The sequence below is a fragment of the Hippoglossus stenolepis genome, chromosome 15 (genome assembly GCF_022539355.2).
Source record: "Hippoglossus stenolepis isolate QCI-W04-F060 chromosome 15, HSTE1.2, whole genome shotgun sequence".
NCBI classification, from domain to species: Eukaryota; Metazoa; Chordata; class Actinopteri; order Pleuronectiformes; family Pleuronectidae; genus Hippoglossus; species Hippoglossus stenolepis.
This window is the reverse complement of record NC_061497.1, coordinates 22896154-22923344: the sequence shown is the minus strand read 5'-3', so window position 1 is coordinate 22923344 and position 27191 is coordinate 22896154. Positions and strand designations below refer to the sequence as shown.

At 41.7% G+C, this 27191-nt stretch overlaps 2 protein-coding genes, 1 long non-coding RNA gene and 1 other non-coding gene across 5 annotated transcripts; 1 reads left to right on the top strand and 3 right to left on the bottom strand.

Moving 5' to 3' along the window:
* Positions 1-8422: 8422 nt before the first annotated feature.
* On the bottom strand, positions 8423-10922 carry ponzr2 (plac8 onzin related protein 2). Its single transcript, XM_035177881.2, has 4 exons — positions 10623-10922; positions 10374-10496; positions 10120-10274; positions 8423-9426 (listed from the first exon to the last, which is right to left on the bottom strand). The coding sequence occupies exons 2-4, from the start codon at positions 10474-10476 to the stop codon at positions 9304-9306; spliced, it is 381 nt and encodes a 126-aa protein (XP_035033772.1). The 5' UTR covers positions 10477-10496; positions 10623-10922; the 3' UTR covers positions 8423-9303.
* Positions 10923-15992: 5070 nt separating this feature from the next.
* Positions 15993-18536, top strand: LOC118122360. The gene is made up of 3 exons (XR_004698456.2): positions 15993-16044; positions 17394-17541; positions 17869-18536. It is a non-coding gene; the product is annotated as an uncharacterized LOC118122360 (long non-coding RNA).
* Positions 18537-19587: 1051 nt separating this feature from the next.
* trnav-cac lies at positions 19588-19660 on the bottom strand. The gene has a single exon. It is a non-coding gene; the product is annotated as a tRNA-Val (tRNA).
* Positions 19661-20283: 623 nt separating this feature from the next.
* Positions 20284-26292, bottom strand: LOC118122292 (heterogeneous nuclear ribonucleoprotein A/B-like). Of its 2 annotated transcripts, XM_035178937.2 has the most exons (9): positions 26147-26292; positions 24769-25074; positions 24411-24579; positions 24110-24265; positions 23510-23641; positions 23128-23254; positions 22560-22709; positions 21874-21973; positions 20284-21150 (listed from the first exon to the last, which is right to left on the bottom strand). In XM_035178937.2, exons 2-8 carry the CDS (start codon positions 25047-25049, stop codon positions 21894-21896), a joined length of 1095 nt encoding a protein of 364 aa, XP_035034828.1. In that variant the 5' UTR covers positions 25050-25074; positions 26147-26292; the 3' UTR covers positions 20284-21150; positions 21874-21893. The 2 variants fall into 2 exon arrangements, with proteins under 2 accessions (XP_035034828.1, XP_035034829.1); XM_035178938.2 differs by lacking the exon at positions 21874-21973.
* Between the last annotated feature and the right edge of the window lie 899 nt (positions 26293-27191).

Below are 27191 nucleotides of genomic sequence, written 5' to 3'. Positions count from 1 at the left end.
CTATTTTATTCTGTTATTCTGTTTATTTATGATGACTGTAAGTTGCCCTTGGATATTTAGAAAAGAGCCAAGAAACATAATTTCTTCTTCTCATGATTATTATTATTGTTTAAAATGCCAGAAAATGGAATAAAAAGTTTATTGCTAGTTGTGTTGAGTTTTATGTGACGTCTTCAGACATTTTGATTCGTCCAGACAACAAACACATTTAACTTACTAATATGATATAAGATATGAAATAACTTTGCAGTTACCAACTTAAACAAATTAAGTAACCATCAGAATTGTTTGTAATCCATTAAAAGCAATAACAACAATATTAAAAGTGCACATACAACCTCTAATGAGACTAAAAGCATTTATATAATTTATATAAAACCCGGGCCAGGCCCCTGCAGATGGAGGTGAGCTCCTCTGTGTGCCGGCCGTGTGTTCGAGTCCTCGACTATCTGAATGACAAGGTTCAGTAATCAAAGAATCTGTTGACCCTCCCTCCCCCTCACCCTCCTCCCCTCTCCTCGCTCGTTTGTCTGCATGTGTCACGCACACGCACACACACACACACACACACACACACACACACACACACACACACACACACACACACACACACACACACACACACACGTGCACGTTCAGGCCACGTCCACAGAGACAATAATACATGTGAACGTGCATCTAAAGCTACAGATTCTTAAAGCAACAAAAAAAAACTGAGCATTTTCTAAAGTTCTCTGCGTTTCAGTGAGAAATATTTGTTTGTATCTGTGTGATTCGATGGCTAATGTGTAATCAGATTACACTGTGGACATAGTGTTTCTTTTATTTTTTTATTTTTATATATTTTCCTTGTGTTTAAATTACATGTTTACTTGATCTTATCGTATCTTATCTTATATCCTATATTATCTATTGCACATAGTACAAGTACAACGAAATGCAGTTTTACATCTAACCGTAGATATTAGATTAAGGTGCTGATGGGACGATATTTACAGGGGAGAGTATATAATCATATAAACATGAAATATACAGATTACTAAAGAGCAGCAGACAAGTCAATAATAAGTAAAATAATTCTGATGCCGATGTCTTTATACCATTTTGAATATTGAAAGATTATATGTCATTGCATTATCGAGGCCTTATGCCAAAGACATGTGATAATAAATAGAAAACACAAATACAACCAAATATATAGAACTTGAATTAAAGATATAAACATATTTCATGTGTTGATTTTTTTCCCTAAAATAAAAGTTAGCAACATAAACTCAGATACAGATATGAGGCTCAGATGTGAGTTTATCAGCCAAAGGATAAAAGTGCTTCACGTTTTTATAAAATCCTGGATGAGAGCTGTAGTACTGTTTTACATTTGTTATATTATATTTCTTTCACATTAGTAAAACAAAGTTTATACATAAGAAACTAAATGTCCCCTGTGCAGTGATGTGGTGTCTGAGAATCTCTCAACTCCAACTGGTGGATTTGTTCCTCAACCATCTGAAGATCCAGTCGATCATCAGATCAGCAGAACCTGAATCAGCTCGTTCACACGGACTCGGCCTCCTGTGGTGTTTGAACCAAGTGTCGTCCTCAGTCCGATCGATACGTGAGGAGGTGAAACTCACTTCAACACTTCAAACTGTTGCTCCAGCTCCTGTCGTCCTTTCTCCGACATTAACCAAGAAGCTCTAGTTGCCTAAACTTACCACAGAGGTGAGGATGGACCCCTGAGGTCAGGAGGCCCCTGGAGCCACAGCCTCTGAATGAAGTGACTCAGTGAAGACATAAGAACTCCATCATCTCAGTCCGAGGGCCCCGTGCAGACGAGGGGCCTTTTACCTGTTTGTGTCCAGGGAGCCGTTCCCCCACAATCCATCCAGTCGCTGAAGTGGCAGCTCGACGTCTTATGAGTTGCTTGTGACGACCGGAGCTTCCTGCGTCTTGTTCACATGTGTGAGACGTTTCAGAAACAGGTTTCATGACGGGAAAACTCAAAGTTTGATCTGCAGAAACTGTTTACATGGAATATTCCAAAATATGGGGGTTAGACACAAAATCAATATTTGTTTGTATATCAATGAGTTATGATGTCAAAAGTTAGTTGTAGTTTTACTATTTATTATAATAGTTTTAGTATTTATTATACTTTACCACGATATATATTATCTAGTAATTATTTTAAAGACCATATTATCTCACTTTAAATGTTTCCTTGGGATGTACATGACTAAAATATATTAAAATAATATTGACACATGCTTTATTACTGTCGCTACTGTTCTTTGATTAGTTTAACCTTTATGCTCTTTGTCAATTTATTCTTATTCTTATTCTTATTCTTATTCTTATTCTTATTCTTATTCTTATTCTTATTCTTATTCTTATTCTTATTCGTGCGTCTGCTGCTGTAGAATAATAATACACTTTTTGTATGTCGTGCCTTTCGAGTTACAAGGTGCTTCACAAAATAAAATAAAAAGTGCAAAATTATCAACACATAAAGAATCAAGATCAAAAAGTATCACTAGTACTAAAAAACTAAAGAAACAAGACAAGGCACATTCACACACACACACACACACACACACACACACACACACACACACGATTCCATCTTCACATCGCTGGTGCACGGTTTTAAAATCTGTGGAGCTATAAAAATATAAATACAGTTAATTTAGAGTTTTTCTGCTGCTCGTTGATCCAGCTCCGATCAAAAGATTTTTGTTTTACTGGATATTTCTGTTGTTCGGAATCTTTTGACGTTAACTTCTGAAATGTGACTTGTTTTCTTGTTTGGTTGAAGAACTGTGAAGATGAACGTCAGCTCCCCCCAGAGGTCAGGGCACAAAACCTCTGTTGTTCTTGGATAGAAACCCACTTTGAGACCGAGTGACTCATTAAGTGTAAAGAACCACTCACACAGAAACACACACACACACCCACACACACACACACCCACACCCACACACACACACCCACACAGGCCTCTGATCGACACTGAGACACTGAGATCACGGAGGGATCAGATAATTCCTGCCCTGCGTGCACCTTTGCCCCCTGATCTCTACCCCCTCATACACACACACACACACACACACACACACACACACACACACACACACACACACACACACACACACACACACACACTCGCTGCACCATCACCAACCTCTACCTATCCGTCTCCCCCCTATCAGCTGCTCCCTGCTGCCGTTGTTTGGAGAGGTCAGGGCTGTTTGTTTGCTCGGAGGCCCGTCGTCTGATAGCGTGTGTCGGACTACGCCTCCGCCCCCCACCCCACCCCCCCGCCTCATCTTAACCTGGGCCGTTATCAGCGCCGACTCCCCCGGCAGCTCAGGCCTTGTCTTTTAAAAGGAACACTTCCCCAGGAAATTATGGAGAGACTCGGGCAGATAGACGGCGTTTCTGTCTGTCAAGGTGCTCCGGACTGTCGGGGGGACTCGATCAGATTCCAGGTTCAAATCCATCACGTGACCCCTGAGCGCCGTCTCAAACTCTGTCCTCGCTGGACTCACCAAGTTGATACCTCAGCTTTTCAGTGTCTCACGATGTCCACAGAGAAAAACAGTTTTAAAGTTGTTTCCTTCAGTAAGAACAGATTGTTTCTGTAAATCTCCTGCTGATATGAAGATTAAATTAACACTAAACTATTATTAAACCGAGCCTCCAAAACATAAAATAAAAGTACAATCAAGTTATGAAAGTAACATTTCACAACATTCATGGCTCCCAGAGGATGAATCCTGATGTATTTCTCATAGCGCCTCCACAAGTGTTTGATTCTTATTCAACAAATATACGATGATGATGATGTTTTAGAAATCGGATGCCAAGTCCAAATCTTCATTTGTCCAAGAATATTTTTTCGGCCAAATACCTGAAAACCACCGAGGCCCAACGGTCATTTAAACTCAGTCAAGCTGTTTTCACAACCTCATAAATATCAGTTCTCTGAATAAGATAGATATTTAAAATCAAGATCCATTTATTATTCCCTGAGAAAATTCCCTATTTTGCAATGTTAAAGAAAATGATAATAGTTCTAAAATGTATTGAGTTCTTTCTGTAGTTTTTGTGTCATCCTGCTAACAAACCAACAAACGCAGAGGAAAACACGAGCTCCTCTGCAGAAGTTAAAGAAAACTTCTAAATGATTGACGAAGATTTATCAGAAACATTCAACCAAACAGAAACTTTGTCTTTATCAAACGTTTCCAAACGACAGAAAACGACCGTCCGACACAAATCCTCTGTTGTTTCCCTCCTCACCTCCGTGCAGAGTCGTCTGGTGCAGCCGCCCGTGTGGCCTCCGGAGAACAGGGGGGGAGAAACCTGTGATAAAATTACTCCCCCAACACTGGATCAAACTCAGCGGGGTGGGGGCGCCGACCACCTGATTAAGCAACATGGAGGAAATGAGGGAAGCAAAGGCTCCATTTTCTTCGGGAGAGGGAAGGAAAACCTCAGAAGAAAGAATGGGAGGGTATCTGGACGGGGGTGTGGGGGGTGTTGTGGGTGGGATACAATCTGTACATATGTGTGTGGGGGCGGGGGCGGGGGTGCTGCAGCAGAGTGTGTGCGGGGTTAAAGTCACAGATTTTAAATCAGCGCTTCGGCCTTTAACGGGCGCAACAGAAGCCCAGTCTGAGCGAGCAGAACAAAGGGGGACGCAGTGGCCTCCACCAATTAACATTCCTGTGGCCTTTATGAGCCGCCGGGCCCCGCCCCTCCACTCACACCTCGTAAAAGTCACAAACATCAATTCTTGCAAACCATAACTGTCATTATAATCCTATTAAAAAAACAACCCACGGAGCAGTTTACAGTGAGCACCGGGCCACGTCGGATCGCCCCCCGCCACAGCTCAGAGACCACGGGGCCACGGGAGCGTCGGTTCCACCTGAACGACAGAAAACCAGGTTAAATATCTCCGTCCTCAATCAGTTTTAAATTCATTAGGTCGTGTAGCTGACCACACAGAGCAGACACGCTCGTTTATCAATTTACGGCAATTTACGGCCGTTAGGGGGCAGAAATACACAAAACAAGAAAAACACAGAAAACTTCCACTGAAAAGGATCCACCTGAGGAAGTAAGGTCCAATAACCAACATGTGTTTGCTCTGTTTTGATCTCCACCACCTTGAATATTGCTCTACAATATTTACGAGCTATTCTTCATATACTTTTATGTATATGGAGGCATATTCAAACTCTGTAAAAACCAAAACAACAAGTGAAAACATCAGGATCAGGAACCCTAACCCTAACCCTAACCCTGGTGAGAACAGGTGAGAACTGGTGAGAACAGGTGAGAACTGGTGAGAACAGGTGAGAACAGGTGAGAACAGGTGAGAACTGGTGAGAACTGGTGAGAACAGGTGAGAACAGGTGAGAACAGGTGAGAACTGGTGAGAACAGGTGGAGAACGGTGAGAACGAACAGGTGAGAACTGGTGAGAACAGGTGAGAAAGGCAGGTGAGAACAGGTGAGAACTGGTGAGAACGGTGAGAACAGGTGAGAACAGGTGAGAACAGGTGAGAACAGGTGAGAACAGGTGAGAACTGGTGAGAAGTGGTGAGAACAGGTGAGAACAGGTGAGAACTGGTGAGAACAGGTGAGAACTGAGAACAGGTGAGAACAGGTGAGATCTGGTGAGAACAGGTGAGAACAGGTGAGAACAGGTGAGAACTGGTGAGAACAGGTGAGAACTGGTGAGAACAGGTGAGAAGACGGAACGAACAAAATGCTAAGAGACAAATAGAAACTTAATTCTGCCAAGTAAAGAACGTAAAGAAATATTTCAAAAGTCCAAATTATGATAAATATTTACGATACTTTTCTCTCTTTAATTCTTGGTGTTGCGTTATATTTTTATTGTTCATGTCGTGTAATCTACTTCTTTTGTACGGATAAAAAACAACAACGTTGTGCAATCTAATGAAAAACACAGAATATAAAAAGTGATGTCATTCCGAAGCCAAAGTCGTGTTTGCTTTGATTTTGTTTTGAATTTACGAGGGGATTTTCAAAATAAAGTGACATGGCATTAAAATGTTTATGTCTTTTACGGATCCATCATTTTAACTGAGATCTTTTAAACATGATTTTAATTATGAAGAAAACAGAAATGTCCTCGAATTAAAAATGTTTAATTATTTTTCTCATAGTCGATTGGAACTGGTTGAAGGGAAATGTACAACATAATTATAATTATTGATAAGTTCGATATCTGTTTTCAGGAAATACACATATTCTCTGCAATTTGAAAAGCTGAGAGATTCTCTGATGTAAAGAATCTTATTTTCCTACATATTTATGAGAATTAATAATATATAATCATTATTCGTTGTCCTCAGACAGAACCAGAACAAAGTGATGATCACTGGTCTGAGACGCTGTGACCCCACATAACCTCCAACATCACAGGCTGTGGTGAAGAGTACGGCTTCCTCTAGTGGACAAACATATGTATTTACCTATTAAACTTTATTATGCAGTGTTCCTTTTGTATTTTTGATTTATAGATATATGTCCTCTTATCAACATTGAATACATAAAGAAATAGGAGCATACTTCAGACATTTTAATTCATTTTATTGAAAAGACAAAGGACTAAACCTCTGGTTGAAGTTTGGAATTGATCGACTGTGTGTTTGTCTTCAGTTACTGGAGATTATGGAATAATTAATATTTCAATGTATGAAAGTGTGAATATTTTTCACTGTAATAGCTTTTTTTACAACAACTTTAATAACTTTAATATTTCAGGCAAACTTTCACTGCTGGAGTTTTTCAGTCTGGACTTTAAATCATTCGTCCGTTTCAAAGGGCGTCGATCTACAGTGTGAGTGACGGTCAAAAGAATCATCCGCGTGTGTTTTCATGTGTTTGTGGCTCCGACCAGAAGGACCTGGGTTCTTCTCCTCTTCATCTCTCTGGACACGTGACACCAGACGCAGGACGAGCAGCAGGTCGTGTCCCCAAAGTCCTCAGAGATGGAGCCCTGCTCAAACAACACAGGGATCATACAGGACAGACTATCGTCAGCAGGGTCACATAAAAACTTCTGAAACTTGGTGGGAGGTTGGGACATGGACCAGGAAAGATCTCAGTAGGTTTTGATGCACTTCCAGATTTTATTTTATCACTTTCTTCATCATCAAGAATTTCCCAGATTCCCAATTTCCATCCAATTGATGGATCTTTATTTTTTTAAATCACACATATTGTTATATGAGTGTGTAAGAAAAACTGACAAATAGTTACACAAAAGCATAAAAAACATGAGCTCTAATCTAATAGAGTCTGACGGGGGTGAAGAGGCTTCTAACTGCTTCCTCTGATATTATAACTCTGAGTACTTTACTAAATAACTAGATAACTTCACTGTTCCATAATATCAGTCCCACTTGTCTTGGAAGATTTTACAAAGTGAAAATCAACAACTTCCCTTAAAATGCAAATTTAAAAATTCATTAAAGGTCTCCAGCATGAAACTACACTGGTTAAAAGATGTCGAACTGAACTTTCAATTCACCAGAATGAGTGAAAATAAAGCTTTAAGTTTTGTCCTCACTTTGATGCCGTACCGCTGCCGCATGGAGACTCTCATGGACACGGGATTAGGCCACTGATGTCCAGCAGGAGACACTCTCCGTAGTCCCTGGTGGTGAGGCAGGCGAAAATAGGGACAGCACCAGACACACACACACACACACACACACACACACACACACACACACACACACACACACACACACACACACACACACACACACACACAACAATCAATCAATCAATCAATCAATCAATCAACCAGACTTTATTCATACAGCGCTTTTCATGCAAATGACCTTATGTAGAGTTTGTATTTAATGTGTTTATTAATGTCAAATGTATGAAATATAATCACACACATACTTTGTACCTGTGCTACAACATCAACACAGTTTTATAAAGTTTGTATTCTACTTTCTAAATCAGCAGAAGAATGTATGGGTTTAAAAATGTCAAAATATCAATCTTGTAAATATAATATAATTACAGTTACGCACTGTGCTGCAAAGAACACAACATTTTAACACATTGTGGAAAACAAAGGGTTCATGAGAAGCTGTCATTTGTCCGTCAGTGCAGAAATACCCAGAACGCCTGAGAGCAGACACTGGACGGACTGGTTTGACTGGAGTTCGGATTAGTTCACGTCTCGCAGCTTCTCCGAGCTGAGCGTGAAGACGAGGTCTTGACGTGATGAACGAATATAATGTGACACTTGTTCTGTTCCCTCTTACTGTGCAGTGTTCCTTTTGTATTTTACACATTTTTAGATTTATAGATATATGTACTCTTAACACTATTCAATACATTAAGAAAAACAGCAAATTTTACACATTTTAATTCATTTTATTGACAATAAATCAATAATTAAAGCCAACATGTTGAACAACAACAGCTTCTTCACATTTGACTGATGATGAACATAAGCAACAGGTTTGATTATAAGAGCAAGAAGAAGAAAAGGGCTTTAATCAATATGTTAGTTGATAATCAATATGTTAGTTGATAGTCAATATGTTAGTTGATAGTCAATATGTTAGTTGATAATCAATATGTTAGTTGATAATCAATATGTTAGTTGATAGTCAATATGTTAGTTGATAATCAATATGTTAGTTGATAGTCAATATGTTAGTTGATAATCAATATGTTAGTTGATAATCAATATGTTAGTTGATAGTCAATATGTTAGTTGATAATCAATATGTTAGTTGATAGTCAATATGTTAGTTGGTAATTACTGTTCGATGGAATCGTCCACACTCGTACAAAAAGGATTGTGTTGCAAAGTGTTTACAATTTTACAGATGAGGGATAAAAATCACAGAGAAATAATTCCTAAGATGAATTTAAAGCTAATATTTCAATGTATGAAAGTGTGAATTTTTATCTGGAAAAAATATAAATCTATCTTTTAAATAAATCACAAATAGAAAACATATATAAAAGACTCTTATGATTCTAACTGCGTCATTTCTTTCTGAAAGTAAAGAGAGTGAAGAGTAAATACAAATGATAAGAATTCAATTTTAGTCTCAGCAGAAAAGACAAAAGAATCATCTGGTTTCCATTCATTTTTCCTTTTAGCAACTTAAATAACTTTAATATTTCAGCCAAACATTCACTGTGGGAGTTTTTCAGTCTGGACTTGAAGTCACTCGTCCTTTTCATGAGACGAGTGACGAGAGGTCACGTGTTCCTCACGTGTGTCTCATGTGTTTTTGGCTCCGACCAGAAGGACCTGGATTTTCCTCCTCTTCATCTCTCTGGACATCTGACACCAGCTGCAGGAGTTGCAGAAGGTGGCGAACAAGCAGTCCCTGAACATGGTGTCCTGCACAAGCAACACAGGGACGAGTCAGGGTCAGCTCTTATTTAAAAGCAGGTGAGTGACTTTCTAGTTTCCTGTGTTTGCAACACCGTACTGAGCAAATCATTTTATTTTGAAAGCAAAGAAAAACTGACAAATAGTTACGTAAAAGCACAACAAAACACGAGCTCTCTGTTTATGTGCATGAATCTAATAGAGTTTCTGATGAAGCCGGTGGTGAAGAGACTCGCCGGCTTCCAACTGCTTCCTCTGATATAACAACTGTGAGTTAGATACTTTACTAAATGACTAGATAACTTTATTATGCTATAATATCAGTCACACTTGTTAACTGCAGCTTGTGTGGAGATCGGTTTTAGTAATTACTGTATTTGGCCAAAGTAAAGTTAAAGATGCATTCACGTTGTTATTCACACATCAAGACGCTGGTTTTACAAACTTTTAGAAGAAGGTTTTACATCGTGAATGTCCACAACTTCACTTTAAATGCAAATTTAAACAAGGGCAACGCAAACAGCTCGGTCAGATTAAAATGTAATAAATTCTGATGAGTAACTTGATTATAAAATAAGAAATAAGTTAAATAACAATATCTCCAGAGAGGAGGGGTTAGACTGCGTTATAATCTTTTCTGTCATTGAAGAAATCTCCATCCAACACAATGAGTGAGAATAAAGCTTTAAGTTTTGTCCTCACTTTGATGCCGTATCGCTGCCGCATGGAGACTCTCATGGACATGGTGACGGGCGGGACGACGCCAAACATGTCCAGCAGGGGGAGACAGAGACACTGTCCGTAGTCCCTGGTGGTGATGCAGGCGAAGCAGGGACAGCACCAGAAAGCAAAACAGCCTGAAACACACACACACACACACACACACATGTTTAAGACATGAGGAAGTAAATAGTTTTCCCCCCTCGTACTTTAACTCTTTATCGAACGTCACTTACACTCAGGGACGTCCTGGCAGCAGTCACATATCCCTGATCCCCACTCGTCCGACTCCTGGGAATCCATCACAGGCTGCGGCTGGTTGACGACCATCTTCGACATCCTGACTACTTAGTATTAAACTTGAAATAAAGAAAGTACAGTTACGAACCGTGCGGCAAAGGACATCACATTTGAACTCGATATGGGAAACAAAAGGTTGGATGACACAGGAGGTGTAATTGGAGTTGAGATCCCGGTCGTCTCACCTGTGTTTGTTTGTGGAGCTCGGAGTCGTTCTGTCACAGCTGAGGTCTGAGAGGAGAAGCTGTCATTTGTCCGTCAGTGCAGAAATACCCACAGAACGGCTGAGAGCAGGAAACTGGACGGACTGGTTCTTCCTGCACGACTTTCAACTCACGCAGCTTTAATAAGCATCGAGACGAAGGCGGGGCCTTGAGGTGATGAGCGAATATAATGTGACACTTGTTCTTAAGCTCGGTTCAAGTTGATGAACAGAGCTGGTGAAGCTGCAGTCAGATTTATAAGACTTTAAGAACAGTTATAAAAAAGTGTTACCCTAATCCCGGTCATAACCCTGACCCCCAATCCTGACCCCAGTTCTAACCCCAACTCAAACCCTAATTCTAACCCTAAAACTAATTCTAACCCGACTTCGACCTCCGACCCGTGAAGAGCAAACATCACAACTTGATTTTTTTTCATTTCACGACTTGAACCAGGAAGGATTGTCTTTCCTGTTTGTCTGACTGGGAACTGGATTTCTACACAGCCGACCGATAAAGATCTCATTAACTGGAACGTTAAGAATTCTTGGTGGAGGTCATGTATAAGTCAGTCGTGACTTTTTAAGGATGACGGGTGGAGAAGAGGGGGTTGTTTGTTACAACTCTTCTTCTAAACCTTTGTTCATAAACCACTAAGTTGAGGGTGAATAAATTCTGTAGCCAAAGCATTTTAAAATAATGAAACGCTCGGGTTCCCCTTTATTGCGCACAGCACGTAATAATAGCCGGGATCAAACCTGTGATGTTCCAGTCACACAACCAACAAGTCATATCACAGGCTCACAAAGTTTTTCAACAACCGAACAGATGGACATGACACAACAGACGTCGCCTCCTTTAGAAAATCAGGGCGTGAGACATTGGTAAATAAACCGCTCCCATTTTTTAAACAATTACACTTCAGAAACTTTGTAATGAAGCAACAACGGCGACTGTGAACCACAAACCACCGTAAAGACGGTCGCTGCCTGTTAGAGAAGAAGAGAAAAGGCCTGTGTGGATGTTTTAAACAGATTAAGAGCAGACAGGTGGTAGAGATCGGGGGTTACTCTGCTCCTGCAGCCGGTTTAAAGATGGAGAACCGTGTTGCCTCTGAACTCTGAGCAACACAAAAGGTTTGATGTGACATCGGGGATCTAAAACAGAATCTGCCCTGAATTCCTGCTCAGCTGAGAGACAAAGGTTTCATGACGTCATGCTTTGTGTGATCGGTCATACATTTTTCAATGTGCACGCTGGAATTCTTTAATCACCGGTGAATAAACTCTGACAGGACAAACTCTGACAGAACAAACTGGAAATACCTGAACACAGCGTTGTGTTTGTTGTGGATGGAAACTAAACGTCGAGCTTCCATGAGCGGATCAGGAATCAGAGCGTATCAACGAGACATCGGCTGATCAGCGACCAGACGACAACATATTTTATTTGCCATTTCAGCCGAGAGCTTAAAGCATGAAACAACTGGCGAAGCACCACAAAAGCACGAAGGATCAACTTTGCAGGAAATGAATCATTAGAGGTCACGGTTGAATCGAGGGAAAGTGGACGTCTGTGTTTAACCTTTGAGAAGCTGCAGACCTGAGTTTGTGTAAACGTTGTGTTGGACTCACGTGAGGCCAACAACCGCTCACACTCGGCCTCATGCGATTTCCCCAAATCCACAGTTGTTAGCACATGAAGTCAGTCGACCCCAACTTGTGAGCTCGTAGTTGCGACACTTGACATCATGCAGACGATAAACTTTGCGTTCGAGTGGTTACGTTCTCAGCTGCAGAGGCTAAGGAAGTTAGCAGGGAGGGAAAGATGAGACCAGCTGGAGGTCAATATAACCTGACCTCACGTCTGTGGCTTCCGCTGAAATAATCAGCACATATATCATAACCGAGTATCGACCCCAACGTCTGTCAATGAGTTGAGCTCTGACACAACTGAACGCTGGATATTACCCATGATCCTCTGCTTCCTGAACCAGAAGAGCTGCAGCCGCAACAAATCCACCAAACTCTGTTTAAGAATTCTTCAAATTTTACCAGTTTCCTGCCGAACATTGGAGATAAACTCTGGTTTTTAATAACTTCAGAGTGTTTTTAACTGATCTCAGTTCAGCTTCACTCTTCAGCTGGAGCTGGTTGTGACAGTTGAAGCTGTGACTCTCAGACGTTCAGGGAGTGAAGGAGGAAACTTTCTCCACGTTCACACTCAAACATCAGACTCATTCTGAAGCTGCTATTTTAAGGTTAAAATGTTGAGTGTTGCTTTAAATAGATTTTGGACAACAAGGAATAATCAGGTTTTGCTGACACAGGTAATATTCGTCGGATTCATTTCAAGCTTTGTCCTTTAACATGACAGTGTAGCCAAAATATATATCTGTATATATGTCTATATATATATGTGGATCCAGCCTGTGCCTTGGCAGCTTTCCCATTACCTCTGACCCAGTTCTCTGACTTCCATGAGCCAGCACAGACTGAGCAAACATGGCCCCTGTGCACCGTGATCCAGCTCCAGCGTTTCCCCAGTGAGTTGTGAAGCAGCGAGTCAGCATGTGAGCAGCAGCTTCCAGAGGCCGCTGAGCACATGATTCAGGGAAATCCTTGAATATTTGGAATAGCTGCAAACATGTGAGATTACAACAGGGAGCGTTCTCCTGACTTTGAGCTCACTGCGTGTCACACAACCGCAAACGTCTGAAGGTGCCCCACAACAAAGGAACATTTCATATTGAACAATAAGCAAAGATTACATAACAATAGTGTTGGTATGGTGACCAGAATAGAAAGTTTTATAATATTAACTCCGCCCAGGAGGTTACGTTTTCACCCCGTCCTTTTTTTGTAAGAGATTTTGCACATAAACTAACAGATGGATTTCCCTCAAACTTGGTGGAAGGATGAGATCTATGGGTCAGAGAAGAAGAAAAGAAGCAGGATTTCATTCCCTTTTCTTTGACTCTGTGAGATAAGGTGTTGATCAGCATTTTCCAAGGGAATAATTAATAAGTGAATAAAGTTTGTCAGCAGGTAAAAACTACTGAACAGATTTCTACGATGTACTGTACGTGATTATTTCTTTATAATTTAAAAGCTTTTATAAACAATCCAGTTTCCTTGTTTTACAACTTCTTACCTCAACCAAGGACATGTTGTATTTGGCAGTTTTTCGTTTGTTTGTGAACAGTGTTACACAAAAAACACACAACAGATTTCATCAAATTTTGGTGTGGATCCAGGAAATTGTAAATTTTGTTATATGACTTACCTATACATTGTGAAATCTGACTTTTTTTTGACATTTTCACATATTTCTAAGAGATTTATTAAATTATCAAGTCAAATGAGTATTTTTCTTGTTTAGTTTTTAGATTTTCTATAGTGAAGCTAAATGTCTTCATATAAGAGTGTGAGAGGCCCATACTGAACCACACACACACACACACACACACACACACACACACACACACACACACACACACACACACACACACACACACACACACACACACACACACACACACACACACACTCTCTCTCTCTCTGGTGTCCATCTGGCTCACAAACCTGCTGAACTCAGAGCAAACAGCAGAGCAGCAGCCCGGAGGTTACAGTCCATCTCCTGTCAACACGATGAAGACGATCGGTCCAGTTTGTCCCATGAGGTGATCAAGATTAACAGAGAGCCGATAAATCAGGATTATAACTCAGAGTTTAATCAAACACCGAATGAAGCCGCTGCAGCAAACCTGTCTCCAGAAAACGTTTTATTTTCAAGATATTCAATGGATTTTTAAATAGATGAAACTACATGATTCAAATCAACAAAGCACAAACACTATCATCTACATGTGTCGGATTAAACCTTAAAAACATGAAGTTGTCTTTACACATGTACTGTATATGTACATGGAGCAGCATTAGCATCCAATGAGGGTTGTGCCTGTGGCCTGATGAATCTGTTCACTACCTCCACCAAGGAGTTTTCATCTGTGTTGGTTTTTCTGCAGCGTCACACAAACACTACAGGATGTATTTCCATGAAACCTGGTGGATTACTGTGGTTTTTGCATTTTCTTTAACATTGGGTGTTACCTTGTTTCCTTGGCAGAGGTATGAGCTCTACTGAGTGACATTCTAGTTATTATATAGTTTCACCATCAAGAACTTTGGTCAAATGAAATGGTTTCAAGTCTAAAAAGGTTTTCTAATGATCTGTTTTACAGTAGCATCGTTGTGAAAGTCTAAAGAATGGCACAGACCACCGCCAAGGCCCGACCGTCCCCTGATGACACCACATTTAACTTCACTAGATCCAGGTTTTTATTTTAATCTGCACCAAACTGCACACACTCATATCAACCCTCTACAAAAACGTCCTATCTCACAATGTTAAAGAAAGAGAAAAGGAATTCCTGGATCCATCCACCGAGCTTTGAGATAATCCGTTTCGTAGTTTTTTGTGTAATCCAGCGAAATAACAAACAAACTAAATGAAGCAGATGACTACAGAACCTCCTGGTGGAGCTAATAATACAGAGATCTTAATGAAATCATCAGACTCATTCAGATGACTGATGTCTATGAGTGTGTGTAATTTGGGCTGAATCTAAGGGGACTGCAGGGCCTTGGCAGAGCTGTGCACGCTCTGCTCGTTTTCACTCCAGCTCTGTTTTATCTCCAACAGCTTCAGCTCCTTAATGCTCCACTTAGTTCACCAGCCAGGACGTTTTCCTCGTCTTGTCCTGCCGGCGGTTTGGTGCAGGTACAGAACAGAGATTCAGCTGCTGGAAGGAGACATGCTCTCAGTCTGCAGAAGAGGTTCTATAAGTGCTGTGGATTAAAGCAGAACAGCTGCTTCTCACATGTGGGAAAGTACATCTCCAGAACAACGGAGCCAGCTCCATGTGCTGATGAAAACCACATGAGGCAGTGGACAGCTCGGGAAAAGCTGCTAAAGTTTTTCCGTGTAAAATGTGACATGTATGTGCATTAGATTGATGCACAGACCGACTGTTTTCTCTCCATCGTCTTCAGTTATAACACAATGTGGAGGCCTTAGTATTTGGCACGTTTTCTTTTTTTTTTACCTCTTTTCAAATTACATTTCATCGCCAGATTCTATAGAACAAACTTGGCCACGTCAGGAGTCGAACTTTGTCCGAGTAAAGCTCATTAACTGTTAAGGGGGGCTGAAGTGTGTGTGTGTGTGTGTGTGTGTGTGTGTGTGTGTGTGTGTGTGTGTGTGTGTGTGTGTGTGTGTGTGTGAGAGAGAGAGAGAGAGAGAAAGAGAGAGAGTGAGGGGGGGAGATTGGGAAAGAGCGAGTGAGGGGTCAGATGGAACAGTCGGTCCTGAGAGGAGGACGAGGAGAGAAGACAGAAATCAGGTTTGAACTGAATCTACAGCTTTGTGCTCATTTACTTCTTTGTGTGTGTTTGTGTTCATATATGTTGAACTGTTTGACTGTGGTAGTTTGACTGTGGTAGTTTGACTGTGGTAGTTTGACTGTGGTAGTTTGCATATGGATCTGCTGCATGTCGCTGTGTCTTCATGTGTCTGTAGCTGTAAAGTTAGAAATGAAGAATGAAGAGGTTCCTTTCTGATTTCTTTGTTATATCGATCTGCACAGTTTTATTTGGGGCGTTGATGAGACTCAGGTCAGTTCAGCAGTTCATTGTCCTGCTGGTGAACATTCACCTGGCAGCAGAGCACAGGTTGAATCACAATGAGAATATGCAACATATTGCACCACAGATAAAAAAGAAAACTTTAATCTTTTGCATAAAGGCAAAATAAGAACACGTCGATTTAGACAAAAAATACTTTTGCTGTGGACATTTTTTTTTTTAATCCTATATAAGTGTGGCTGATGTATAGCAAAGAGATGTTAAACATTATTCACCTTGATGAAGGTCAGTGACATGTAGGTGTTTATATCTTTTTTTAATCTTTGCATTAGAAACACGTATTAAATTCGTTTCCTACTGAGCCTGCACCTCTGAGCTGAGCTGAGCTGAGCTGAGCTGAGCTGAGCTGAGCTGAGCTGAGCTGAGCTGAGTCGGATGCATCATGAAGTCGATGCTCTCTTGGCTCATGAATCTATCTTTCCCGTCTTAAGACCTGGAGATGAAAGATGTTTCTGTCACCAAACCAAAAACATTGAACTACCAAAAGTTCAAAAGAGCGGATGAATGAAATCAAACCTATAACATCTTGTTTTTATATCATTTTAACTTCTTATCTTATGGCTTCATTTAGAATCTGCATCCAGAACTAAACTGTGAGAGGTTCAAATCTAAGATACAAAGTTTGTTATGACTGTTCCAGTCCATCTTATCTGAGTATTTACACAAATGTTCCCCAAATTCAGGCTCATATATTCAGTGTCATTGAAATTTTGAATAAAGTTTTGTTAGTTTGAACACTTGTAATCTGCAAAGCCTGAGTTTGTTATGTCTGAGTGGGTCAGTTAGATTTCCATCATGTTGTTTTAATGACAATTGTTTTTAGTGGAAACATATTTGAGTCATTATTTTATTAATATGTCAAACATGCAGAGTCAGACTTAAAAACTGGTTTAAATTGTGTTCGTTAAGAGATTTTTGACATCGAACTCAGAAAGTACACTGATGATCCTCGGACAACAGCCCCAACTTATTCCATTACAGAGATATATCGTATAATAATGTGTTTTAATTTCATATTCATATTTTTTACATGTTTCCACCACTGCAGGTTCACCTGCTGCCACGAGCTGCTACATCCTGCACCTTCTCACAGAAGAAGCTGATCTTCACGTCCTCCCTCAGCTCGGTGGCTGCAGTCAGGGTCTCTAACTACATTCTTCTCCAAACTTTGTGAACAGCAGCTTCAGGAGCCTCAGGTTAGTTCAGACTGAACCGTGACTAACTACAGGCGGGAAAAGATCCTGTTTCCACCTCTGCATTTCTTCATGGAGGCTTGTTACTGGATCTCTGCCTCCCCCTGGTGATGCAGCAGAAGGCCACAGCCTTTTTATTCATGTTCTTTAACCACTGCTTATGGCCAAGTAAACTGTAAATGAGAAGGTGATGGAAATTATAATAAAACTGCCAAAGTGAAATTTTGAATCCTGTTATTATTTCTTATTCATCTACGTCTTTCAGGATCCTGTTTCTTAGATTGAGAATCACACTGATGACATATCTTCTAATCTCTTTTCCTTTTACAGGTTTTTCCAAATTGAATTGAAGATTCACTGCTTCATACGAGGAGTTCCTGCAGCTGAGGTGGAGACATGGCGGTCGTCAGAAACCCAGAGACCATGGCTCCTGTCCTGGGCAGGAGTTCAACCTCGCCAGGGCCTCGACTCCCTGACCTCCAGGAGAAGCTGCACAGCCAGACGGACTCTTTCCTCACCGCGGCTCGGCTCCTCCGCGGAGGATGGGTGGAGGAGCTGCAGCTTTCCCATTTAACTCAGCCAGCACGTCAAACCTGTCCCCTCAGGTCCGGTGGAGATCCCAACCACGTGGAGGTTTGCCTGAAGGACCCCAGGAGAGGACGACTTTGTGGGACGACGGCCGAGGACAGAGAGACAGACTCTGCAGATGAAGTAAAAAAGACAGATGAAGTAAAACAGACGGACGGAGGAACAGAGAGAGATGGACTCAAACAGAAAGCTGGACGGGCGTTCTCAGTCTACAGACAGGCGGAGAGACAGAAAGGCGTTGTGTGTATCTGGGCGTCTGGATGTCGCATCACGTGCAGACGGCCCCGGAGATTCAAGGCCCCGATCCTTCCAGTCATAGCTGAGATGTAGGCGAGCGCGTTAGAAAACCAGGTTAGAACAGCCTTTAGTCGTGTGCAGCCACGAGGGGAGGACGTTGAATACTATGAAAAGATAATGTGATGTAATGTGTTTTTTTCTGCTCATTAAAATTCAGATGTGTCCAAATAATACGTGTTGGTCTTCTGGTGCCGTCGTGTGAATTATAGTCTGTGAATAAAGATGGCCGACACGACAGGTCCCCAAAAAGTGAAGCCAAAGTGTCTTCACCGCCCCCTGGTGGCTGGCCCTCATTAACCGGCGTCTCCTCGGTGTTAACAGATGGGACATGGACCAAACTATGGTGTGCACACTCATGTCCTCTTTATGAAAACAAAGACATGAAGGGAAAACTAAAATAAAAAGGAAATACAGGTGAAAAAATAAACCCCCCAAAATTTAGAACATTTTCAGTTGAGGTCTTTTATGTTTATCTTTTTTTTTTAATCACCAATAAAACATTGTGCAAATCAGGGGGAAAAGGAAAACGCATCTCATTGACTTTAGAATAATAATAATAGTCTTTATAATAAACGTGTTACAAAGCGCTTAACAAGAAGAAGTAAAAAGTAGACGAGGCAGAAGAGTAAAGAGACGCCGGTCACATAAGAAATAAAACAGTTCAAATGAATGAAACAAACTAAATAAATAAGTAAAAACAATAACAATAAAAATGTAACATTCCTGAGACGGTATTAAGGCAAATATGACAGAATACCTGTCATTGCACTTATGAGTAGAGCTGATAAATCCACCAGTAGTTAAGACATTAATTCTACTTAATTCTACTATAAAGAATAAACCCAACTGTTAAACATTAGATACTAACACCTACATTTTAGTTTAGTTAATTAGATTTGTCATTAATACAATGAATAACACACACAAAAGATAAAATGATTAAAAACTAAACTTTTCATTCAGCTAAACGGGAGAATTACAAGTGTACCGATAACGAAAAGATAAACAACTATGTCTGAATTATCTGATTTCTAACGTGTCAGAAACATCCTAATGCTTTTTATTTTGGAAAGAATTAGAATAATCTGCTCTGGTTGGAAGGAGAATTGTTATAAAACCTTGTAAGTTTCATTATCTAAAAAAAAAAGAAAAGTTCATAACACATGTTTCCGCCCGGTCTCGAACCGGGGACCTTTCGCGTGTGAGGCGAACGTGATAACCACTACACTACGGAAACTGATTACTCTGCTTGACCGCTATCTAAGAGTGTAGGCTGAGATAACTACTTTATATCTATTAATAACTCCTTTATATAACTGTTCTAGTTTATTAAGGTCCCACTGACTAAGTGAATGTGTTTCAGTGAACCAATACTTTTAAAGTCAGTAACTAAAGTTAATTATTCTCCAGTTCTATTCTCTACTCACTGAAGCTAATATCTATTATTTATTTTAAATGTGTTGAAACAATCCCTTATAAGTCTGAATTAAGAAATCTATTGTCAATATTTAAAGCCCCTCCCCTAATGAATGTTATTGTAGTGACCCCTGAACTCAGTGTATTTATACAACCACCAGGAAACTATTCAGTTATTGATCATGGATCATTTCTTCTAGACACCACCACTAAGTTTCCACTTTCCCGAGACAAAATACAACTTTAACTGATTCATGCACTAATGTGAACTGGCATTCTGAGGTCCTCTGGGTTTGTGTATTTCTCTACAGTAATACTTTGTGTATCCTGAAAACAATGTTCTTGCACAAGAAACATAAAAAAAAAAAAAAGACTTATTTTACTAGTCAATATTTGCCTCACATCATTATCAAGAGTAATATTAATCATTAACAGTACACAAAATCACAAACGAGAATGTTTATTACTAATAAATGGTCAGACACTAGCTGAGGAGACTTCAGAGGCCTGAAGTCAGACCAAAAAGAAATTAAGCAGACATTTAACTTGAGCGCAGGTGACACCTAACAAACACAAACTAAAGCAAACTAGAAAACAATTAGTTGACCCACAGTTACATGTGGTTGAGTCACGCCCCCCCCCAATTCTACATGGATATTTCCAGATGTTAGTTCCCTGGTAAAAATCAGAACGTCCTGGAAGACGCTTCAGCCTTTGAGGAAACACAACACAAGTATAAATTCATTCTTGGTACACTGGACTCCAGATTTAAAAAGAAAAGTTCATAGTGAAGCAGAATAACTTTGTCATTACAGATCACTGGGTTGTGTTGCTGCTTCAAAACAAAGCCAGTTTCGACCAATTTTGACAACAGAACTTTCTAAACCTTTGACTCTTCAACCCCAGAACCTGGAAGCATCAGAACAAAAAAATAAAAAATACTGAAAACTTGTTTTTATTGTCAAAAAAGCTCCTTTACAGCGCCATGATTTTTTTCAACCTGTAAAGCCAACAAACATGTAAAATACAACCCTTACAATACATTAGAATCAAAACAGGTACCAAAAAGTACAGTAAAAATTACACTTCCGTCGATGGAAATGTGGAAGGGGGGAGAAAAAAAAATAAACACAGAAGGGAAAAGTAAAAGCTAAAAATTATAGGATTAAAAAAACAAAAAGGAAAAAAAAAATAAACATGGAAAAGTTACATTTCAGATGTTTTCTGTACAAATGGTCTTCTGTCATAAAAGAGGTCGAGTTCGGCCTGGTGTGTCCGGTCAGCGGTCGTTTTCATTGGATCGCTGAAGTCCTGCGGAAGGAGACAAACACTTGGTCACTTCGTCTTCATTTAAAACATCTCACACTTTCAACATTTTATCCAATTTGAGCTCGTGATCCTGAGATCAGAGCGCGGTGGATTGAATTTGAAGATCATCCCGATCAAAATGGTTGTCAAGACAGTTTCCAGTTCAACTCCTCCAACATGTAGATTCAGGGTCAAGACACCAACTCTGAACCCCAACATCAACTGTTCCAGGTCCACTGGAGGACCAAGGTTTCATTTCTGTACATAATAAAGGCTCCAAAATTAACCAAAAAATATACAATGACTTTATTGGCAATTTAACCAAAAGATTACATGGTAGTACAGGTGAGAGCCAGAGCTGGACCTAAACTACAAAACAAAAACATGTCATGCAGGAAGAGCTGCAGAAAAGCAAAGATGAACACAAGCGTCAGTTCTCTTCCAAAAAGGAAAGGCAGGCAAAGCAAAAGTTCAAATGACCTGAAAGCAGAGTGATACAAGCTTTTAAGCCTCGTAGACTTTCTAACATGAATGGCAATCGACGGAGTTCTTCAACTATGGTGACACACGTGCACATAAGGGTTCTCGAGTTGCGGCGGTCGGGGGTTACCCGTCACGTAAAGCCCTAAATCGGAACTATGGCTTTGTGCGGGTGGGATTTCAGTGCCTGTGCTCATGGTTGTCGTGAGAGTATGTAAATGGGAGGTTCTTAAAGCCATGGGATACCTTGCAATACCATGTCATCATCAGTATGGCTTGTAGCCTGTCTGGTGTCCCCCCCGTCTGGGGGTTTTGCCGTAGCTGGCGTTGCCCTGGTCTGTGGAGCCTAAAGACAGAATAGACCAAGTTAGAAACAGATTTCAATTTAGAGATGTTAAAAAAAGGAGTTGTTGTGGTCAAACATGTCCTGGACTCAAAAGGCATGTGACTGGTGTAGTGACTTAACACGTGTGCAAAAATGTCAAATTACTCCTATTAACGGTGTCTGCACTTTAACAGTCCAATAGTAGATGAAGCTCCCGTAGGTTGCTCATCATTTAATGTGTATTCCTGTTAACGACACAAATTTTAAGTATTAATTTCATAAGTTGTGTCTGAATTCAGGGGCCGTATCCTCCAGAGGCTGCAGACTGATGGCGTCACAGCAGTACAACTACAGCGTCCCATTTCAAAAGCTCCTTCAAATGCGTCCGTCCGCTCCCAAGCAACTACGGATTCAACCGCTGGGTCTTGAAGGCCGACCTATCAGGATTAGTTGCGTGCCGGTGGTGACAAAGCTAATGAGCTAACGGCGCGGGTGACCGGACTGCAGCGGCTCAAGGTAGCTAATGGTGCAACGTAAAGAGCGGGAAAAGCTGGCGACAAATAGGAAAAGGACACAAGCATATGACAGTTTGTCTCCGCATACTTACTGTAATCATATCCGGTACCGCCATACCCATAGTAACCAGAATTGTAGTCATAGTTGCCATAGCCGCTGTATCCACCGTAGCCATAGCCCTGGTTACCATATCCCTGGTTCCAGTAGTTTCCATAGCCCTGGTTCGGGCCCTGATTCTGACCTGAGTCACAAAGAGCGAAACAGTTTGAGTTTCAACAGTCTGACCAATATGTGGATTTGTTGAATTAGCTCTATGTCTTATGGTCGGGTTACCAGAATGGTTTAGGTGAACATTCATGGTGAAACTCTGATTTGACTCTATCACTTCACAAATCAGGTTACGAACTCTAAGAGCAGGTAAACCGACTGAATTTTGATTCTTAGGTCAATATCGCAAGTTATTTAAAATATATACAGTCAGACAGATGAAATGAGAACAGTCTCTGCTGAGTGGACGGGTCGTACCATTCCTCTCTATACTAAGCTAGTGGCCTTGATGCAGGTAGAATAAATGGGGCAAGTCTTCTTATACGAGCCCCACAACACAGGATTAAAAAAAAAACACAAGTCAGGCCACTGTGCAGACTCCTCGTCCTTACCTCCACCTCCACGGCCTCTGCCCCGGCCTCCACCATAACCACCACCACCACCACCGCCGCCGCCGCGTCCTCCTCCGTACTGCTGCTGCTGGTACACCTCCTTGGGCTGAGCGATCTTCAGCTCACACTGCGGAGGAGATGTAAACGCACTTTAAAATCCTGGCCGTACCCACCAAACACTGAAATCCCTACGGTGTTCAAGATCAGAGGTGGCCATTACATGTTCATTTAATAAAATAATAATAAACAACCACACTTTCCTTGTCAAGAGCAAAGAGCTCACAGCTGTAATGTAAGAAATGGGCGAGAGCCAGAACCTTTTTTCAGTTGATAGTTGGCAATGAACCCAGAGGTGCTGAAGTAAAACTGTGTGTGTGCGTACCCTTCCACCCTGGATGTTGTGGAATTTCTTCTGCAGACACTTGTGGACGCACGCTTCTTCTTTGTATGTGATGAAGATGAAACCCCTCCTTTTCTTCGACTTGGGGTCCATGGGAAGCTCAATGGTATCGATCTGGAAGTACAGGGTGGAGAAATCTGTTAGAACGCGTTGGTCATGCAATCTGTGAATGAAAATCAGCTGCCTCCGCCAACAATTACACAACACACATTCAGGCTTAACCGCTCCAACAGAAGCTTGGTATGAATAAACCTGCGACTTGGTTTTGACTTGTCACTTGTACATTAGCCAATAGCTTAAATAGGAAAGGACACCGCGCCCGGCCTGAGGCTGTGCTGAGCCAACGTGGTTGTAGTGTAGTCTCAGGATTAAAACTGATTTAACAATCAAGAACGATGTGATATGTCACCAAAATTTTTCTCTTAGGCAACTCAAACTTCAGTTCAATGAGATTTAGTTCTGTAAAAATGAACTGTTAATCTGACCTTCTGTTAAAACAACAGTAGAAAGGCTGAGAGTAAAAGGGCGACTGTCACACCCAGAGGTCTGCGAAGTATTGTCTGAATGTTTAGTGAAACCAACCTCTCCGAAGGTGCCAAAATATTCTCTGATGGCGTCCTCCGTCGTCTCAGGGTTCAAACCTCCGACAAATATCTTAACGGGCTCCTTCTTCATGGCCATCGCCTTCTTGGGGTCGATCTGACGCCCGTCCAGTCTGTGTTCCTTCTGCTCCAGCACCTGCACACATACACATTATTAACATGGAGTTGAAAGATGAGACCTTAATTTATCACGTCTACAGAAAGGACAGTCAGCATCATGCCATCAGCACAGCCCTCATCTGCTCGTGTGTTCCTCGATAAAACAAGAAACGTGTATTCACCTTGTCAACGCTGACGGCGTCTTTGAAGAGGACGAAGCCAAAGCCCCGGGAGCGTCCGGTGCTGGAGTCCATCTTGATGGTGCAGTCTGACACCTCGCCGAACTTACTGAAGTAATCCTTCAGGTCCTTTTTACTCGTGTCCCAGCTGAGACCACCGACGAACATTTTCCTGCAAACAACGAGACCACGTTCCGTTAATTTCCTACTCTTGTTTCCCCACTTATTGCACAGGTAGAAGAGAAAGCTTAAACATTTCTACTTGTGCTTATATCAGTAAGTTTGATATGGTCAGTTTATTTCTGAATACCAAAAGGTGCTCGTACAATTTGAATGTCGCCAATCAAAGGGAAACACTTACCCAGCATCCTCTTCTCCCTTGCTGGCGTCAATCTTGCCTCCGTCTGTGCCGTTGTCGGTGCCGTTATCCTGGCCTTCGTCCTGACACTCGTCCTGACACTCTTCCGGCACATCTTCCTGAACTTCTTCTGGAACCTCGTCCTGAACTTCTTCTGGAACTTCCTCCGGGCACTCGTCTCCGGCCATTAGCTCCTGTTCCTGCTCGGCTCCGTTCTGGTCGTCCTCTCCCTCGTTGCCGTTCTGCTCTGAGGTCTCCATGAGCAGATTCTCGGAGTCTGACATTGTGACGGTGAGGCTCTTTGAAAGACTGCAACAAGGAAAGGACAGCACATAAGTAATAACCCTTGATTTGATGACATAAGGATCAGGCTTGGTAAACTGATTTCTAGTTGGGGAAAAGCTGGCAACAGATTCATAATAGTTTCTGTTTACTTAAGGCTGTTGGATTTGCTTCTGAACTTATTCAAACAATCAGTACATGTGGTAGGTAACAATGAGATTGAAGCCATTTTACAACAAAAAATGCATAGTTCATTTACCCAGAAATACTACAAAGTAAAAGAACGAATCCACTAATTCCAGATGCTTCTCTTGCACAATTCAACCATGATTTTAATTTCCATGCATAACTTAAAGGGTTAATCAATTAAACAACAGGGACATCGTGTTTTCTATTGATCCACGTGAACTGAGTGGCTCGGCTTCAAAACCCGAGGAAACATTTTTAAACAAAGACAATGGATCCGTGTCGAAACGTTTGCTCGAGCTCAACAATGCGGATCGTTCATTGTGCTTCAGTTTCGGCGGCTAACATGCCCGTTAGCATGCAGCTACAGCCGTTAGCTAGCCGGCTGGACTCAAACCATGCATTTGAAATAAATCGTGCAGCTAGCTGGAGAAATCGTGGGAGAGTCGGCTGATAATCGGGTAAATGGCGCGGTAACGTGACCGGTTCGCCGGAAACACAAAGAGAAAACGTGCCGCTCCATGCTAACGCTGCAGCGGACCGCGCTTTGCTCCGTTACCGCTCAGAGCAGCGTGCAGGCCCGGCTAGCAGGTGGGCAGCTCCCCGGTGGTTGAACCAACCGGGGAAAACACGGAAACATGCGGGAAAACACAACCGACATTAAAGCCGAAGCGGCCGCGGAGCTCCGGCTCGCGTGTTGTCGCCGAACGAGCTTTTCAGTCAACGCGATGGCGGCGTGAAGCCACATTAGCATCGCTGCGGCTAACGGGCAGCTAAGCTAGATTCGCAAGCTAACAAGAGGACAACACGGAGATAAACGCGAAGCGGCGCAGGGAGCGAAACGGTCGCGTTCCGCCGAACATCGTGGTTCGCGTTCGATTCCGCCAGACACAACAAATAATCACATTCTTACTTTGAGGGGAAAAAACCAGCGACGCCGACCCGCTGCTCAAAATGGACACTCTCCAAATTCGCCGCTAACTCGTGGCAGGATTTATATGACCGGATGTAACGGAGCGCAGCGGCACGTCACAGTGACGGCGGCTGCGATTGGACGAGAGGGGCCCCGGCGCGATTGAAGGCGTCACGTCATTGGCTGATGACGACGAGCGACGTGAGAAGCAGCACATAAAGGAACTGGAGAACCTTCCTGCTTCCTGTCGCCTCCCTGCTCCTGTTACTCCTGCTTTCACTCCTGCTGGGATCTGATTTAAAAACACGACAGAATATAAGTTCAGGGTTAAAGTTTGAGGACGAGTTTTCCTCCCGAGTGAAGGTTTCAAACTTCTTAATGAACAAACACTGAGCTCGATGAGGTATCTGTCGAACCTCCGCATTGTGCACAAAGCATCAGCACTACAGTGATACATACAGTATGGGACTTGTGCACGCTGGCCCAGAGAGCTCGTCACAGCACATTAAGAAAACACGTGCAAACAGAGACAACACGTGCACGTGCAACCAGCAAAAACATGTGCGAGTAGAAAAAGTATATTCCTCAATTTGACTAAATGTGCTACAACAAGTCACAATATGTGCAGATACAGAAACACGGTGCAAAAAGTCACAACATGTCCCAAAACAGCAACGTGCTGCAAAAAGTCACAACATGTGCAAATACACGTGCAAATAGAGAAACGAGCTGCCAAAACACATGCAAATACAAAAACGTGCTACAAAAAGTCTCAACATGTGCAAAAACATAAAACATCATCACTTTGATGAACCTGGCTGTAGCTCAATGCTTAGGGAAGTTTCATCACCACTGACCAGTAGCAAACTTCCATAACGTGAATTTGAACTACAGCAGGTTCATCACTTTGTTGAGTCCCCAGGAAACATTTCCATTGTTGTTTTCGCTATTTTCTTTGCAGGTGATGTGACTTCGTGTCATCAAACTGATAAAGATGTTTTCTTAATTTGCAGTGCGTTGAGCTCTTTCTCCACCGAACTTTTGT